Genomic DNA, 17,923 nt, shown 5'->3' with positions numbered 1-17,923 from the left:
GGGTGGCACAGTCAGTTGAGGATCTGACTCTTGTTTCAGCCCAGGTTGTGATCTCGGAGTCAGGAGATTGAGCCCTGCATCAGGCTCCACCCTCAGTGTGGAATCTGCTCTTGATTCTCTCTCTCCCCTTCCTTCTGCCCCTCTCCTTGCTCTCTTTCTCTAAAATAAATAAATAAATAAATGTTTTTTTAAATGTAAGATTTACCATAATACCTAGGTAGCTATATTCACTGACTACACTTTTTTTTCTTTTAAAGATTTCTATTTATTTATTTAACAGAGAGAAAAAGAGAATGCACACAGGCAGGAGCAGCAGCAGAGGGAGAGGGAGAAGCGGGGTGAGCCCAGTGTGGGGCTCGATCCCAGGACCCACGCTCTCTCAAATAAATAAATCTTTAAAAAAAAGTAAAATAGGGGCGCCTGGGTGGCACAGCGGTTAACCGTCTGCCTTCGGCTCAGGGCATGATCCCGGCATTATGGGATCGAGCCCCACGTCAGGCTCCTCCTCTATGAGCCTGCTTCTCCCTCTCCCATTCCCCCTGCTTGTGTTCCCTCTCTCGCTGGCTGTCTCTATCTCTGTCGAATAAATAACTAAAAAATCTTTAAAAAAAAAAAAAAAGTAAAATAAAGATCCAGATGTACCTAACGTAGCAAAGCTACAGTTTCACTAAAATTTAGTACTTTCATAGAGCTGGTCTGATTATACAAAACCATTAAAAAGGTAAAATGCTATGCCCTGGGATCGTAACCTGAGCCGAAGGCAGACGCTTAACTGACTGAGTCCCTCAGGTGCCCCTGGACTACACTTTTTAAAGGCAATTTACTTTTTCCCCTCAGTTACAAAAGTAGACTACATATATCTAACCCACCAAATTAGCCTTAGTATATACTTTAAAACGTACGCAACTTGGTTTTGTTGTATTGACTAGGCCACTCAATGTAATAAAACTTTAAGGTCCAACTATTAGTCATTTATTCAAATTCTTCCCTCTAAAATAACCATAATGGTATTGGTGACCACTTTGTTGGTAGCTCATATAATTTTCAACAATGTCATTAAAATATCCAGTTTAAAACAGTTTATTTTTTGGCAGATAAACTAACATTTTTAACTCTGTTGCTCTTTTACAATGACCAGACTGGGTTATTTACAGAAAATTAAACAGTAGTTATTTACTCACCTTCATCCTCACTATCTTCTGCAGTCACATTGTCTTCACTGGTAATGTCTTCATCATAACTGTCCTCTGTCTGAGAGTCTGTAATTTCACCTTCTTCTGGCTCACTATCAGTCTCCATGATTTTCTCCTCTTTAAACGACGTCGAATTATAAATGTTTTCAGTAAGAGAAGATTCTGTAGTCTTTCTGCTAACTGGAACAGTAAATTTGGGGGGACTATTTTTGTAATGGATGTCTATTTTGGCCTTCTTCTTCACATTTGCAAAATCTTCTCCCTCACTGTAGCTTATATGTTCAACACTGGATGCTTTCTGATCTTCTGAATTCAAATCCTATAAAGACATAGGTGGGGAGGTGGGAATAGGGGAAAATATCTTGAACATGACCATCTTCTAACGTTTAATGCTAAATGTTTCAAAGAATTAGTGAAGATATATGTACAACATTATATATGAAATACCCATAGCTATTACCTATAACCCCCTCTTCCTCTCATGTCCCCTTTCTTAAAGACGTTACCATCCTCTTACCACCCAAATAAAAAAATCTTATAGTTATCTTTGACATCCCTTTAACTACCACATAGAATCCATTCCCAAGTGCTACAGACTGCTTATACTTTATCCCAATTCTCCTTACCTATTTCCTGTCCCAGTCCAAGCCCTTATCACATATTGCTTGGACCATGTGACAGCCTAGACCACTTTTGTCCAACAAAAATATAATGCAAGCCATATACATATATTTATATATACACACACTTTAAAATTTCCTAGTAACCATATTAAAAAAGTAAAAGCAGGTAAAATTTGTTTTATCTATCCAGTATTTACAAAATACTATCATTTATTATATATAAATAACATATAATCACTGTAACACTATTAATGAAATATTTTACACGGATTTTCTGTACTTCAAGAATTTCAGTCTTCAAAACTGAGTATACTGTAATTTATACTTACAAACAGCATAAATTAGGACGAGCCTCATTTCAAGTGCTCAACAGACATATGAGGCTAGTGGCTGGCTACCTTATTGGACAGTGCAGACCTAGAAAATATATCTACCTTAAATTTTCTTTTTGAACTTTTAACTAATAATCAAGTCAAAACACATAAAATACAGAATCAGCTTTAATTACAAAAGCGATTTAAAGATTCCGATGTGGGGCACATGGTGGGTCAGTTGGTTAAGCATCCAACTCTTGGTTTTGGCTCAGGTCATGATCTCTTGGACTGTGGGATCAAGCCCCAAGTTGGGCTCCATGGCCAAACTCTCTCCCTTTGCCTCTCCCCTGACTTGCACACACTCACATGCATGCTCTCTCTCTCTCAAATAAATAAATCTTTAAAAAAAGTAAAATAAAGATCCAGATGTACCTAACGTAGCAGAGCTACAGTTTCACTAAAATTTAGTACTTTCATAGAGCTGGTCTGATTATACAAAACAGTTTAAAGTATAGATGAATTTGTTACATCTCTTTTATTCTAAAATTCCAAATGAGCGGGCATAAGCCTTTTATTATGTTATACATGTATAGCGGACATACCTTATGACAAACAAATTTTTTACTTTAAACTTAAAAAAATCAGTTATTTTCCTTTTTCCTTTAGTTTGTAACTTACTCTGAATTTTCTTTCTACCTAAAGCAACATGATGAAGTGAATTCATATGTTCTTTTGTTATTTTATAAAACATGAGAGCATCTTAAACACATATTTTTAACAGTAACATAAATTCAGCGTGGAGACTACCTAAACACTCACAGTATAATAAACTATATATGCTCCCAGCAACATAAACTCATCAAAGGCAAGAACAAGGACAACAAGCTGTAAAACTATGACAAGCTTTAAAGGCCACTGTGAATTATAGCCAAAAATTTCCCTATCTATATATACTTAGAAAAAAAAAAGCAGTTTCCAATCTTGTATATTTTATTATTACTGCTTTTGGCAAAACATATGTGGAGTGGGAATGAGTGAAAATGCCGGAGGTGCTACTTCTTAAAAACCATCTACCAGTCCAGAATGTTAGATAAATATTCATTAAGAGATAAGAAAGGAGACCTATATGTGGGCATTAAGGCATATATGCATATTTCAAGTTATTTACGCCAATCTCTTTCCACATACCTCCACCTGCAAACAGTGACACTCAAGAGTATCTTAATTTAAAAAAAAAAAAGATGAGGATGTCCTAAACGGTCTCCCATGCTTCACTGCTACCTTTTACAATCTTCGAGGAATTCTCAAAATCCCAACAGGATTGTTTTTAAGTTCCTATCCTCAAGTTCATCCCTGAAGAAGGATGGTAAAGATGAGCAGTTATGGGAGCTAACCTGGACTAAAATCTCACAAAAACACTTTCAAATTTCATTCTCTGGTTTGTCAGATAAAGTTATTTAAGGACCCTATATGTTCTCTTCCATTGCTAGAAAGAAGTACTTTCACAACCTAATCTTTCAAATAGTTCAACTACTACCAACAGGTCGAAGTCATTAAAACAGAGGTCTTGAAAACAAACAGAAAAATCACTTTTAGTATTTAGTCACATTCTCTTTTATTCCTAGGTACATCAGTGAAAATATGAGAAATACAAACAAATCAAATAAAGTAAATCCAAAAGAAACCTAATTCCATATGTGAATTTTAGTATTAAACATTAAAAAAAACTTTTTTCTTTGGTTAAGAGAAAAACCTTACATGAAATTTCAAGAGTGAAGTTGCCACAATTCACGAAATGCCAATATAACACATAAGCCACCTTTCCTTCATATAAACCACCAGCCTTATCTGTTTGGGGAATACACATAAGAGCACTGGTAACGTTTTTTATATTTTCCTTCTTTAAATTTAACCTTGTATCATAAGCATTTTTTAAATTCCCCCCCGTCTTTATAAATTACAATTTTAAGGTCTAAAGAATGCTTTTTCAATTAAACATACTATCATTTTCTTACCCAGAATCTTGCAGGCCATTTGACTCGTAATTTCTTTCTGTTCTTAAAAATATTGCTATATAACTTCACAAAGGCATTTTTCTCTGGATTTTTTTAAAAGATTTTTTTGAGAGAGCGCGCGCAGACCCGTGCACGCACACGAGCAAGGAAAGGGGCAGAAGGAGACAGACAATCCCAAGCAGACTCCCCACTGAGCACGGAGCCCAACACTACGCTAGATCTCACAACCCTGAGATCACAACCTAAGCCNTATAAATTACAATTTTAAGGTCTAAAGAATGCTTTTTCAATTAAACATACTATCATTTTCTTACCCAGAATCTTGCAGGCCATTTGACTCGTAATTTCTTTCTGTTCTTAAAAATATTGCTATATAACTTCACAAAGGCATTTTTCTCTGGATTTTTTTAAAAGATTTTTTTGAGAGAGCGCGCGCAGACCCGTGCACGCACACGAGCAAGGAAAGGGGCAGAAGGAGACAGACAATCCCAAGCAGACTCCCCACTGAGCACGGAGCCCAACACTACGCTAGATCTCACAACCCTGAGATCACAACCTAAGCTGAAATCAAGAGTCGGACGCTCAACTGACTGAGCCACCAGACACCCCTCTTTTTTTGGATTTTTTAAAAAATTACCTGAAATGAGATTTTCCAGTTAAAGAATATTAACATTTTTATGGTTATTGATACAAATGGCCAATCTATTTTCCCAAAAGACACCAACANAATTACCTGAAATGAGATTTTCCAGTTAAAGAATATTAACATTTTTATGGTTATTGATACAAATGGCCAATCAATTTCCCAAAAGACACCAACGNAGACACCAACAGCACCTGGGTGGCTCAGTTGGTTGAATGACCAACTCTTGCTTTTGGCTCAGGTCATGATCTCAGTGTTGTAGGATCAAGACGCACACGTGGCTCCCCGCAATGCGGGGAGTCTGCTTGAGGATTCCCTTTTCTCCCTCTGCCTCTCCCCCTGGTCTCTTGCTCTAAAATAAATAAATCTTTAAAAAAAAAAAAAAGACACCAATTTCTACTTTTAATAAATACATACCTACCCTATATTTGCTAGCAACTGATTTAATGTTTGCTAATATAATAGGTAAGAAATTACTCAACATGACTAAGAAGCAGAAGTTTTATCTAAGTCTACTTACAATCTGTGCTATTCTTTTATTGTGAATTGTGCAACATCAACTTATTTTTTTTTTAAGATTTATTTATTTGAGAGAGCGAGTGAGGGACAGAGAGCAGAGAGGGAGAGGAAGAAGTAGACTCCCTCATGAGCAGAGAGCCTGATCCCAGGACCCCAAGATCATGACCCAAGCCAAAAGCAGACCCTTAACCGACTGGACCATCCAGGTGCCCCGACATCAACTTATCGGTTAAGGGTCTGACTGCTCTTCTTTCAAATTACGTAACATATGAGTGAGTATTTCATTCTGCCCTAAATCTACCTCTTTCAAACTTTAAGAAATTCCTTTTACTTCTAGTGACTAAGATTTTGCGAAAAAGTCCATCTTTGCTCCCTGTGAATGCTCCTTCATTGATAGACTCTGATATCTTATCTTAATGGATATGTTTGAAATACAGAGTTACTGAATGATGATTTCCAGTTTCATCAAAAACTTTGACATAATTATATCACTAAGTAAATTTTTAAAATTATGAAGACATTACCTTTTCCTCATTTGTTACAGAAGAATCTGGATCCTTTCTTTTCTTCTTCAATTTTTTATCCTTACTTTGTTTTGTGCCACATGTTTGATAAGGTTGCAAATCAACTCGAGAATGAAATTGATATCGACCACTTTCCACATCACAGTAGTAATAAATTCCAGTGGAAGGATCATAATATAGTTGATTTTCCTTTCAAAGTCAAGAAAACAGTAAGTTCTAGTCAGGTATGACAAAATAAAAAAATAAACTTAATAGAAATGCCAAATATAGTCAAAAGCAGTCAATGTTTCTTGCTTTTAAGAACACTATTTTCTGAAGATAATGAGTAATCTTTATTACCAGTGATAATAAAACTTTTACAACTCAAACTTGTTTTATCTCTTATGTCTTTCAGTCTAAAATACATTTTCAAAAATTTAAGAAAAATTATTTAATTACAATGAAATGAAAACTAGTACAATAAAAAGGGCAAAACAATGAAGTCCCTAATTTACTGAAACATATAACAACAGAATATAACTAACCACCTACAGAAGAGATGTCAGAAAGAAAGATACAGAAAGGAAGGCAGAAGAATGATGAAGACTAACATCATATACTTGCAAACTCTGTATTTTCCTCAAAACCAAATAAGTAACAGCTAGTCACTTTGGTAATAAGAGTCTGAACATTAATTTTCCGGGTATTAATTAGCATGGTCAATTAGCATACTCCTGTGAAAGAAAATCCTCTCTTTACAAGGGATTTACAAAGTATACCAAGTACAAACCAACAACGAATGAAATCCTTTCTCTAACTAAGATATTTAGTATCATCGTCATGTTCCCTAGATTTGTTAACAATAGTTCCAATGACCAGAATGGTGAACGCCTGCTTCACTTTTGGGTACCACATTCTATAATTTCTGAGGACTAGATCACATGCCTAGACCACTGAGGCTGAGGTATATAGGTATGTAAGTTCCATCATCATTGTCATCAAACCCTGAATGAAATACAATTAAGTATGAATGTCAACAGCCATAACACTGAATTATAAGTCAAAAGCTTTATTTTTAGGCTCTGTCCGAGTCAGTGGTCTGATTCCACACAAATTCCCTAGTTCTCAGTCCTAACATTGATTTTTTTAAAACTGAAATGCTTAAAAGCCAAAGAACTTCTAACTAATAATAAACATGCTATTGAGAATTCAAAAAAAAAAAAAAGACTTCTTCTAGAGCTCGAACGGATTCATAAGTACTTGAAACAATTTTTAAAAATCTCATGTCAAGCCTAGAATTAACAATGTCACTTCTTTATAAATTCTATGAAAAAATGTTGAAGTCCTTAAACACTTTACAACGATGTAGTTAACTGTCTGCTTTTATTAACAAATGCTCGAACATTTTTGTGTTACTTTACATATAAAAGATCAGATCTTCCTGAAGTACTAATCTATAATGAACACAACTAACTTCTTTAATCAAAAACATAGAAGTGTAGCATCATAAGCTATTTTACAACTCTTTACTCATGTCAAATAGCTTTAAACCAAATTTAATTTTTCAATGCAGTTTCTTGCTTTTCTTAATTCAGCTTAGGGTTTAATACTTGGTGTCAAGCTGCAAGTATACAACCATACAACAGTAAACAGTCCAAGATACTTACAGAATCATAATAGAAACCAGTGCTGTGATCAAAATACAGTCCAGTGTTCTCATCATAACTAAATCCAGTCTGAGACACAGCAGCTTCTGCTGCAGCTCTCAAACTTTCAGCTAATGAAGAACCTTCTAAGGACGTATCTTCTGCTGCTAATACAGATGCTGGCTCCTATTTAAGATACATTCATGTCAAATAAGACAAAAACTTCCTTTTATCACTTTAAAAGTTAGTAGAATTAGAAACAATAAAGAGACTTAAAACAATTTTAAATAATAAGACTTCAATTTCTGCAATGGAAAGAGATGGCTATCAATTGCAGCTTAGTTCACTTTAAAAAATAGTTATTAGTGTTTTAGTTAATTCAATTTTGACCTAGTTTTGAAGACATTAAAAGTGAGTGAGCGACCATTACTCAAAAGCAGATGCCTGATACCATAAGATAGTTATCTACAAAATACAGACTCTGAAATATTCTTTAAAAATAACTACAGGTTCAAAGGGAAAAAAAAATTTAAAAGTGATATGGAGGAAAAAGCTATAGATAATGTGAGATAACATACACTAAGAAGTTATATTGGATCTTGGGATCCTGGAATTACTGGGATCTTGATTCAAACAAATTAAATAAATTGATATGGCACTCAGGCAAAAGTGGCAAGATATTTGACATAAAGGAAGCATTAAAAAAATTTTAATGCGGGGGCACCGGGCTGGCTTAGTCAGTGGAGCGTGTGACTCTTAATCTTGGGGTTGTGAGTTTGAGCCCCATGTTGGATGGAGAGATTACTAAAAAAATAAAATCTTTAAAAGAAAAATTAGTATGAACATGATATTGTGGCTGTTGCCCAAATTTTCTGGTCAAGTGAAAATACAGTGACAAATTTTCTTTTAGTTTATATACATCATTAATTTTTAGAACACAACAGGGTAGAAAAAGTTACACATATTAATAAATTCTAATTTTTGTTTCTTAAAAACTATTATTCACTGTATCATTATACATAGAATGTTACATAAACCCTGTATACATTGTAATGGACTAAAAAAGTCTCTTTTTCTATGTAACAACAAAGGACACATTTTGGGGTATCAAGAGTTTCACGTTAAGCATCTTATTACCTGTGAATTTGAATTTGAGGCAAAATGGTCCTCTTCTGCACATTTAACATGTTCTGTTGTATCAGTACCAGTGTAAGCATCATTTTCTATTTGTGACTGGTCTTCAGAATTAAAAGTAGAAGCTTCGATATCCTGATCTTGCTGAACTGAGAGTTCAGTCACTTTATTTGGAAGACTAACATCCTTATAGTATGTCTGATAATAATAATCTGTAGCAAAAGCAAATTAGGTGATATATTAGAAAAATGTATACAAGGAGAAGTTAATTCCAAACCACCAGCACTGAACATAATACAGCACACAATGCTAACATATCACGTTCTTACAACTGTATACAATTTAACAGATTAAATGTGGGGTGCAGATAAATTGGCAGAAGTATATAACCTTGATTCTAATATCAGCTTCAGTACTAGTTGTCAAATTAAAAGTTAAAAAAAAAAAAGGTAGATTTGGATTTTCCATAGCAAGAATAAAAAAAGAAAACAAGTAAATAGGTTGTGTTCTGTCAAAAAAAAAAAAAAGAGCAACTCTTAACTTCTAATCACATACTACCTGAATACTGTTGCATTACCAAATGACAATGGAAATAAAGATCAAGAGTTGTTTTTTCTGTCAAATTTCTCTCATGATGATGACTTTTAAAAAAATTTATCATACAGGGGCGCCTGGGTGGCATAGCGGTTAAGCGTCTGCCTTCGGCTCAGGGCGTGATCCCGGCGTTATGGGATCGAGCCCCACATCAGGCTCCTCCGCTATGAGCCTGCTTCTTCCCTCTCCCACTCCCCCTGCTTGTGTTCCCTCTCTCTCTAGCTGTCTCTATCTCTGTCGAATAAATAAATAAAATCTTTAAAAAAAAAAAAATTTATCATACAAATACGTAATGTTAATACTACTGCCATGCTTAACAACTTAGTTAAATCATATACTGAATAAAACAAGGCAAAACTTAATGGAAAGATCATTTCTTCTGATCCCTATTTATTAAAACTCAGTTGCTCTGTTATTTTGCCTCACACTGCCACTCATGAGGTCATGGCTGTGAGCTCATCACTCCCATAAGGGCCTAAAACACTGACACTGAACGCAATGTTAAGCGGAACGCATCAACAAGAAAACGTATGTGCCTGATCAAAAGGAAGGCCACGTATGAATAGATGGCTCACAGCACGGCAAACATTACTCAGTTCATGTGTCACCGAAAACACATTAGCATTATTATATATTTATAGAATGACATTTCTATTTTCCCACCAGAGGAACAGAGATTATCTCAAAATACCAAATCATATGAGAAGTCAACATAACAGTTCTCAGATTTATGTAGATGTATGCCTACTTTAAATTTGAAGAAAACTCCACCTTAGCCTGATGTGAACGTAACAGCACTAAGATATCTTCACTATAAGCCGAATACCTGAGATTGACCAGGCAGGGTGGTTCTCTGTTTGTACTTCTACATCAGACTTCTGATTGTCTTCATTTCTCCCACAGTGGAGTATTTTACTGAGCTCTTCTACCTACAAGAAAACAAGGCTTTAGGAAAATAAACCATTTAGAAATCTAGTAATATAGACACCATTCTCCTGAAATTACAATAATTCTTTTTCTTGGTTGAAGTTTTAGAGAAGTACCAAAGCAGCCAGTTTCCTTTTCAGAAAAATTAAAAATACTATGATTTTCTTTCACCCTTCACATTTGTAGAGGGAAATGTTTTTATTCTTATACTTTCTTACTAAACCTCAAAATAGTCCCACCAAAATGAATTTAGATGAACTAAATATGACTTTGTGAAGATGATCCCTTATTTCTAACAGTAAGAATGTTTTTATACTCAAATTTTAATCAGTTAGCAGTTGTTCCTAAAGAATTAGTTTCAAAAACCAATAATTCCCATTCATCAGATTAAATTATCTAGTATCACTCAGTGTCCTCCACCTGGAATTACCTATTCACTTAAATATATTAATACTCACTTCTACCCTTTAATGCACTTCTTTTTTCTTTAAACAGAAGATAGTAGTCTTAGGACTAAACAACTGCAGCAGAAGGGAAGAGAGGTAACTGCCTCAGAAGGGCATCTGTCTTCCCTGTGCCTCACCTGAATGCCAGCGCCAAAGCAACAGTGTGGAAACACCCATAAGCAGATGAGGAACACCACCATAAATACATTTCATTTAGAAAGGATCTGGGTTTGAGACAATGTCTACTATAGGCATGAAACTAACTAAAAAAACAAGCTTTTAAATACTTAATGACACATAAAGCTTCAAAGAAGAAAGGTGGTAAGACTGACCGTATACAGATTATCTAGGTACTTCATTAGTTATCAGATCCTATTAGCACCAGCGCTGGAGCTAGAGTGAAGCTAGCCAGGCACCTAGAGCACAAAATTTAAGGAGGCACGCATTCTCAGCTTCTCACAAGTACAGGGCCTGTACCAGAGAATGACTACTCCTTAAATTTTTTGCCCTGGGTTACTGACTGCCTTGCCCCAGTCCTGGCTCTAGCTACTACCACTATTACTATAAACTTCATAATTTATTTAGTGTCTCCTACATGATAGGCACTAAGCTCTCATTAATTCTTCCAAACTCCTTACAGAATAGTGGCGCTAATCACCATTTTACATGAGAAACTTGAAGAGACAAATAATTTGCCCAAGGTTCTTCAGAGTCCAAAACCTGTTTTTCTACCAGCTCACCCTCAATTCTCCAGCCAACTTTTTACCACTCCAGGCAAAACATTATTTAGTGATTTGAGATGACAGTTAACCAACCCCTACCCACCACCAAGGGAGGCTCACTAAGAAGAGGGTAAAGAGGAATTACTACTATCACCAGTAGGGTCAAGCTTTTTATGCATTTCAATTTTCTTATTAGACCACTATCAAATTCACACTAATAACAAAATGCTGGCTCTTCAAAGGCTAGCAGAAATGTTTTCTTTTAGATCTTTAGATTAATAACTTAGAGGGGCGCCTGGGTGGCGCAGTCGGTTAAGTGTCTGCCTCTGCTCAGGTCATGATGCCAGGGTACTGGGATCCAGCCCCACATCCGGCTCCCTGCTCAGTGGGGAGTCTGCTTTTCCCTCTGCTGCTCCCCCTGCTTGTGCTCTCTATCTGTCAAATACATAAATAAAATCTTTAAAAAATAAAATAAAAATTTAGAATAAGTGGGTTTTTTAAAAGGTATTTTAAAGGAATATTTTGCTCCCCTTTCCTCATGATAGTTTAACCATATGTGCAGTCTCCTAGCACAGTCCTTATGCATTCATTTTAAGTGTTCAAGAACTAGCTACTAACTAAACAAACACTATTTTCTATAATGTCATATTAACAACCTATACAACACACAATGCACTACATCTCAGCAGTTATTTTCAAACACCCTATGATAACAAAGCATAACAAAGTGCCCATTTTTCAGTACTCAGCCTTTACGTGCAGTTTCAGGAAATATACCAATACATTATAAAGGACTACACAACAGTTTACATTAATAATTACATGGAAATAACTTGTTTGGAGAGTGTAACTGCCCAACAATCAAGCTGGGGAAAAATATGCTCCTTTTTAAAATTAAAAAAAAAGAAGTGACAGATAAATACTTATCCTTACTCCATTTTATGAACATGAAGTTAGCTGGTTAGTGTCTCTAACAAAGCCCCGCCCCCCGCCACTTTCACCAGAAAATTCAAGCTGGTAAATGCCCAGAAAAACAACCTGACACATGCATAGTGTTCAACAGTTTGTAAAACTCTAAAACTGTTTGTTCATGCTTAATCTGACTTAACCTTCATATGTGTACTAACACTCTCATTTTATGGACAATTGAGTCTCAGCATCAGTTCACACACCAAGTGAGTAATAAATGGAATTCTGCTTCAAGTCCAGAGCTTTAACAAACTCAACAGTGATGCAGAAAAAATAATACAAATGTTCCTAATGCCAAGGGAACGTCACAAGTGAGAATAAAAGTAAGGTAATGAAGTTCACTTCCCACCAGCAGCTTGCGCACTTAATCTAAATCGAGGAACCCGAACTCTTAGGCTAGCTTCAAATGTACTTAGAATTATAATACTAGTGAACTTTTATTTCTTTCAGATACTCTATAAAGCAGTTCTGGGGCCCTACCAGGGGGCCCTACCAGGGAGCCCTTCCGAAGCTATCAGAGGCTTCGGAAGCCACCCCTTGGGCTAGATGGGGCGCCGAGCTGGAAGCGGACCGCGCACCTGGGTGCGGAGCTCCTGGTTGTTGCTCTCTGCGCTCTGGTACAGTCGCTCCGTGTGATGCAGCAGCTTCTCGATCTCCCGCACTTGCCGCTTGCAGCTCCGCAGCTCGCGTTCCAACTTCTCCACCTTCCGCCTCAGCTGGGCCAGCTCAGGCTCAGGGGAGGGAGGTGACGACGGCGACAACGAAGGCGACGGAGCCTCGGAGGCCATGGGGTCCATCAGACGGCGGCCCGTGGGCGCGGAGGGACCCACTCACGCTGAGGCGGACACCAGCGGGACCAAAAGCCATGACAGCGCGCGGGCAACGAAAGTTGGCCTCAGACCAGCCGGGCCGAACCGGCCCCTAGCCATGACGCCTTGAAACTCCTTGCCTGTAGCCTAGAAAGACTGCGGGCAATGAGCAAGGGGACAGAGGACGCACCCGGCCCAACCCGCCAGACTCTGAAACGGGGCAACTTTATTGGCAACTACCTTCCCCAGCAACCGAAAGACCTGGAAAAACGTTGGAGAGATGGTCGGTCCAGAGACGCCGGGGCCAGAAACCCTCGGAAGCTTCCTGGGCTGAACCGGAAACGAGGGCGCTGGTGGTGGGCGGGGCCAAAACCTAAAGGGAAGCTACGGGTACTGGCAAGGGCCTTACGGCACATGCGCAGTCTCTCTACCTTAGCACTACGGTACTTGCGCGCTTGAAGAGTCGATTTGAAAGTGGCAGCCTAACTCGGGATAGTTTGAAGGTCGCTGCCTCTGGCCTTGGGTTTTTGCACTTTCCTTTGTCGGGGAGCAAGAATTCTTGTCTCCTCAAAGGTCTTTCTAGATGCACGAAGAATCAAATTCACATGAGACAGATTAACAAGAGAAAAATCAAATCTAATAGGCATAGGTATAAGGAACTTCGCGTAGACATGGAAATTCCAAAGATAGGCACAATGAGGTATATATGTCATTCTGAACTAAAAAGGAGGTAGGCGTCTGGGACTTAAGATGAAAGGAATGCACTTTCATAGAGCAATAAGATGAGCAGATGTTTGGTAATTAGATGTTGGCCTTACCATGCAGATGGCTCACTCAGATAAAATTTATCTCTGTTAATAATCCTTATTCTGGGAAAGACCCCAATTCAGATTCTTCTGTGTGGTTAAGGGAGGACAGAAGTTTCTCCGGAGCTCTCAGGGTCTAAAGTGACTTAAGCTCAAGATAATCCACACACCAAAGTGGCGTAGGCGGGCAGAGGAAGTCATGTCCTGTAACCCTTCACCCACTAGCAAAAAGTTTTCACAGTTTTTGCACAGAGTTCACTTTACAGCTCTTCATTTTACAGCACTTTGCAGACGAGAACACTGAAAAATAATATGTCGAGCTTTCTAGAGATAAAGCTAGACCAGGGCTAGAACACAGTTTTCTGATGCTCTTCTTATTGACCATCTCTGCTGATTTTGTGAGTTTAGGCCCCCAGGAAATAAAAGCAGATTCATTAGGCCTGAGTTGCAGAGAGGAGCATCCCTGGTGGGAAAATGAGCAGCTAGATTCTGTGAAAGTAGGAGAGAAAAATGCTCTGGTTCAGAGGATTTATTTGGTGTTTTACCTGTGTGAAACTGGCATTTTTTCACCAGCCTTTAAACTGATGAGGGCCTCTTGAAACATCTTTCCTTCACCAAGGTCGATTAGAATTGTAGCCTGAGCTCAGAATGCTGTGCCTGAGACCTATGGAGGTCAGCGCCTATGTCTTGCCAGTCCTTTCCCAGGGTCCAGCACAGTGCCTATTACAGAGCAGGTGTCCTTAAATGTTTGCTGAACACAGCCAAACAAAAGAATCATGTTTGGAGTCCTAGTTCAGTGTGCTTTTTGTCACTTGCCCACATCTTCCACAGGCAGTGAGTTCTGCAGTGGGGATCGTCCTTTTCTCAGTCCTGCATACATTATACTTTAGTCCCTAAGAGCCCTTCTACAAGGCACCCTATGTCAAGGCAACAGTGATGTAGTCGTGAAAGGATGTTCAGTGAGAAGACACATCATGTCCTCCCTGATGTAAAAGAGAGATGTGCTGGAAAAAAAAAATTCAGACTTACCTTAATGCATTATGACTCTAGTCAAGAATTTATCAAAACCTTTTAAAATAAAAACTGTATTTTCCACTTTCTCTATCTTTGGGGGATAAGAAATGCCATGAATACCACCTATATGATAACTTTAAGATAGAGTGTACTTCCTAGGTCCTCTTTTTACAAATGAGAAATTTCACATTTTAACCATTAATTATCAAATGAATAAATTTTTATTAGCTACTACTTGAAGCAGTGTTTCTTTGGCTTGTCTTAAGGTAATCCATTTAAGCCTAAATTCTGGCCTCATCATGCTACTAGTCTTTAACCTCTATTAGTCTGGAAGAAAAGAGTGAGAATTTTTTTTTTTTAAGAAAAAAGAGAAAGCCTTGTGTATGAGGAATTGCATTAAGGTTAGTAACAGCAGTCAGTCTACAGTGGCTTATTAAACAAATTAGGAGGTTATTCTGTTACATTAAAGAAGTCCAGAAGTAGGCTGTCCAGAGCTGGTTTAGTGGCTTCACCAGGTCTTCAGAACCCAGGCTCCATCTGTGTCTCCTCTGCTAGTCTCAGAGCATTATTTCCAGTCTTCAGGTCAATTCATTGAACAAGATAGCAAAGGGACAAGAAGACTTTCCCATGGGGTGTCTGGCTGGCTCGGTAGAGCATATGAATCTTGATCTTGGGGTTGTGAGTTTAAGCCCCATGTTGGGTGTAGAGATTACTTAAAAATAAAATCTTTAAAAAAAAAGATTTTCCAAAGCCCCATTCAATGACTTCTGTTTATATCTCAATACCCACCCTTGCTACAAGTGTGGCTAGGAATTGTGCATGTGAGTATGTGTGTCTTTCTAAGCTGGACACATTATTCCCAATAATACAGTGCTCTATAAATATGGAAGAGAGGGAAAATGCATGGTGAGTAAGTGAACATCAGTTTTTGCTAGAGGGAGTTTTCAGATCAAAAATGACTCACTATAGTGGGCAGGGCCAGTGTCCTAGAGAAGCAAACTACCTGACACTCTTTGCAATTTGATTTTGTTTCTGCAATATTTTTTCTTATTTATTACTTTGTACCTCAGATTGTAGTCATAGTTCTTAGTTCACAACACATTATCAACATTGGCCCATGAATGGCTCCTCTATCTTTTTTATTTGGTTTGGTTTTAGTGTCACTCTATATCTCCAGTCCCCACTCCCATTACCTCCTTTCTGCCAATGGGCACCCACTCTTACATGTCTGCTATATGTCTTTAAATATAAATCTATCCTTATATGTTTTGTGTGTGTATTCATTTTACATAAATAGTATTTGGGGTTTTTTTAAAGATTTTATTTATTTCATTTGACACAGAGAGAGAGAGAGAGAGAGAGAGCACAAGCAGGAGGAGTGGCAGGCAGAGGGAGAGGTTCAAGCAGGCTCCCCACTGAGCAAAGAGCCCATCTCAGGGCTCAAATCCCAGGACCCTGGGATCACGACCTGAGTCAAAGGCAGATGCTTAATCTACTGAGCCACCCAGGTTTGGTTTTAAATCTTACACTGTCTCTTATTTTTTTCCATGGGTAAAAAGATGTTTTTAAAATCCATATGTATTGCTATCTATACATCTAAGTGCTGCATAGTATCCCAAAGTGTAAGTATACCACATTTAATTTATCCATTAGTTATCAACATCTAAGTTACCTCCAATTGAGATGTCAATTATTCTCCTTTGATACCACAATGAAAACCCTTATTCATTCCACTTCATTGGCCTGTGCATTCATTTCTTTTGAATATGTACCAAGGCATGTGATCTCTGGTTCCTAGGGCAAACATTTAATTTCATTCTATTCCACTAGGCTGCTTTCCAGAATGGCCGTATGTTCCCTTCACTAAAGAGGAAGAATCTCCCCTCCACCTTTGAATCTGGGTTTGGCCATGTGATTTGCTTTGGCCAGTTGAATGAGGTGATTTCCAGAACAGTGCACCCGTTCTGAGCCTACATTTCAAGAGGCCCTGTATTTCTGCTTGCTTTCTTGGATTTCTTCTATTGCCGTGAGAAGAACATGCTCAGGTGTGTCTGTTGGTCTTAAAGGCGGGGGGGGGGGGGATAACTGACACATGGAACAGATCTGTTCCAGCTGAGATAGTCCAGCTAAGCCAGCCTATAGCAGAGGTCCCAGGAAACCCTCAGACAGTTGGCAATCCCAGTGGAGATCAGCCAGCCACCACCTCACCCCAGGCTTGGGAGAAATAAATGATACTTATGGAAGTTTGGGGATATTTTGTTTGTGGCAATAACTGATACTCAACCTGATCTCGAGCCATTCCAGGATCCTGTGAGTTTCAGCAGGCCAAGTACCATGGATATTCCTATATTCTGCAACAGAGGAATATTGTCAATTAAATAAAACCTGATTTATTTCCAGTTTCTTTTAGAATGTCATCATTTGTTTATTTAATGAACATTCACCTGTCATAATTTATGTTGAATCCAATGGGTAGCCAACACTCTCCTATCTGATCCTACTGTTTGATGTCACACAAGAATATCTGGGGAGCCACTAGCATTTCAATAGTTCTGATTTATTGCTCCATATTACTTTTGGTCAATTGACCATTACCTGTTTCCTTCCCCTGGAGACCTAAGGAAAGAATGGGTGGGTGTAACACTAAAACACTGGACAGATGGTAAAAGAAGGAAGCCAAAGAAACCGGGCAAGCCCCTCTTCTCCACCCCCAGCTGAAATACTTACATTTTGCACTTTCATTTTATGATTGTATAATGATTTTTTAAAATTACTATATTGTAAATTTCCCCATGCTACCCCTCCCCCCTCCATACACGCATCCCCGATATTGAGAATGCTGACTCTCTAAGGAGAATCTTTCTCCACTGGACTGATTCTAGGCCTTCAAGATGCAAAATCAATGCTTTAGACTAGAACAGTGCTTTCTCAAACTCTATGTTGAAGGACCATTTTAAAAAGTTCCAATTCATTGTGGACTGATACTTTGGTAAAATACAACAAAATCTATGAGTGAATAGGAGAGAAAAAGGGATGCAAGAGGTGT

General features: G+C 38.0%; 1 protein-coding gene across 3 annotated transcripts in view; it reads right to left on the bottom strand.

Moving 5' to 3' along the window:
* Nucleotides 1-17,923, bottom strand: part of AGGF1 (angiogenic factor with G-patch and FHA domains 1) — a 67,226-nt gene that overhangs the window by 34,239 nt on the left and 15,064 nt on the right. Inside the window, exons 3-9 of one of the 3 annotated variants that reach the window (XM_034656403.1) lie at nt 17,162-17,228; nt 12,827-14,867; nt 10,011-10,113; nt 8,594-8,802; nt 7,478-7,642; nt 5,832-6,020; nt 1,182-1,512 (exon numbers count right to left, since the gene is read on the bottom strand). In XM_034656403.1, coding sequence (XP_034512294.1) covers nt 1,182-1,512; nt 5,832-6,020; nt 7,478-7,642; nt 8,594-8,802; nt 10,011-10,113; nt 12,827-13,045 — 1,216 coding nt within the window. In that variant the 5' untranslated portion in view covers nt 13,046-14,867; nt 17,162-17,228. Of the gene's footprint in view, nt 1-1,181; nt 1,513-5,831; nt 6,021-7,477; nt 7,643-8,593; nt 8,803-10,010; nt 10,114-12,826; nt 14,868-17,161; nt 17,229-17,923 lie in introns of those variants that run through there. The other 2 variants (XM_011233092.3, XM_011233093.3) reach the window with 2 other exon arrangements.

This window comes from Ailuropoda melanoleuca, chromosome 3 (genome assembly GCF_002007445.2).
Source record: "Ailuropoda melanoleuca isolate Jingjing chromosome 3, ASM200744v2, whole genome shotgun sequence".
NCBI classification, from domain to species: domain Eukaryota; kingdom Metazoa; phylum Chordata; class Mammalia; order Carnivora; family Ursidae; genus Ailuropoda; species Ailuropoda melanoleuca.
This window is presented reverse-complemented; position numbering and strand designations above follow the sequence as displayed.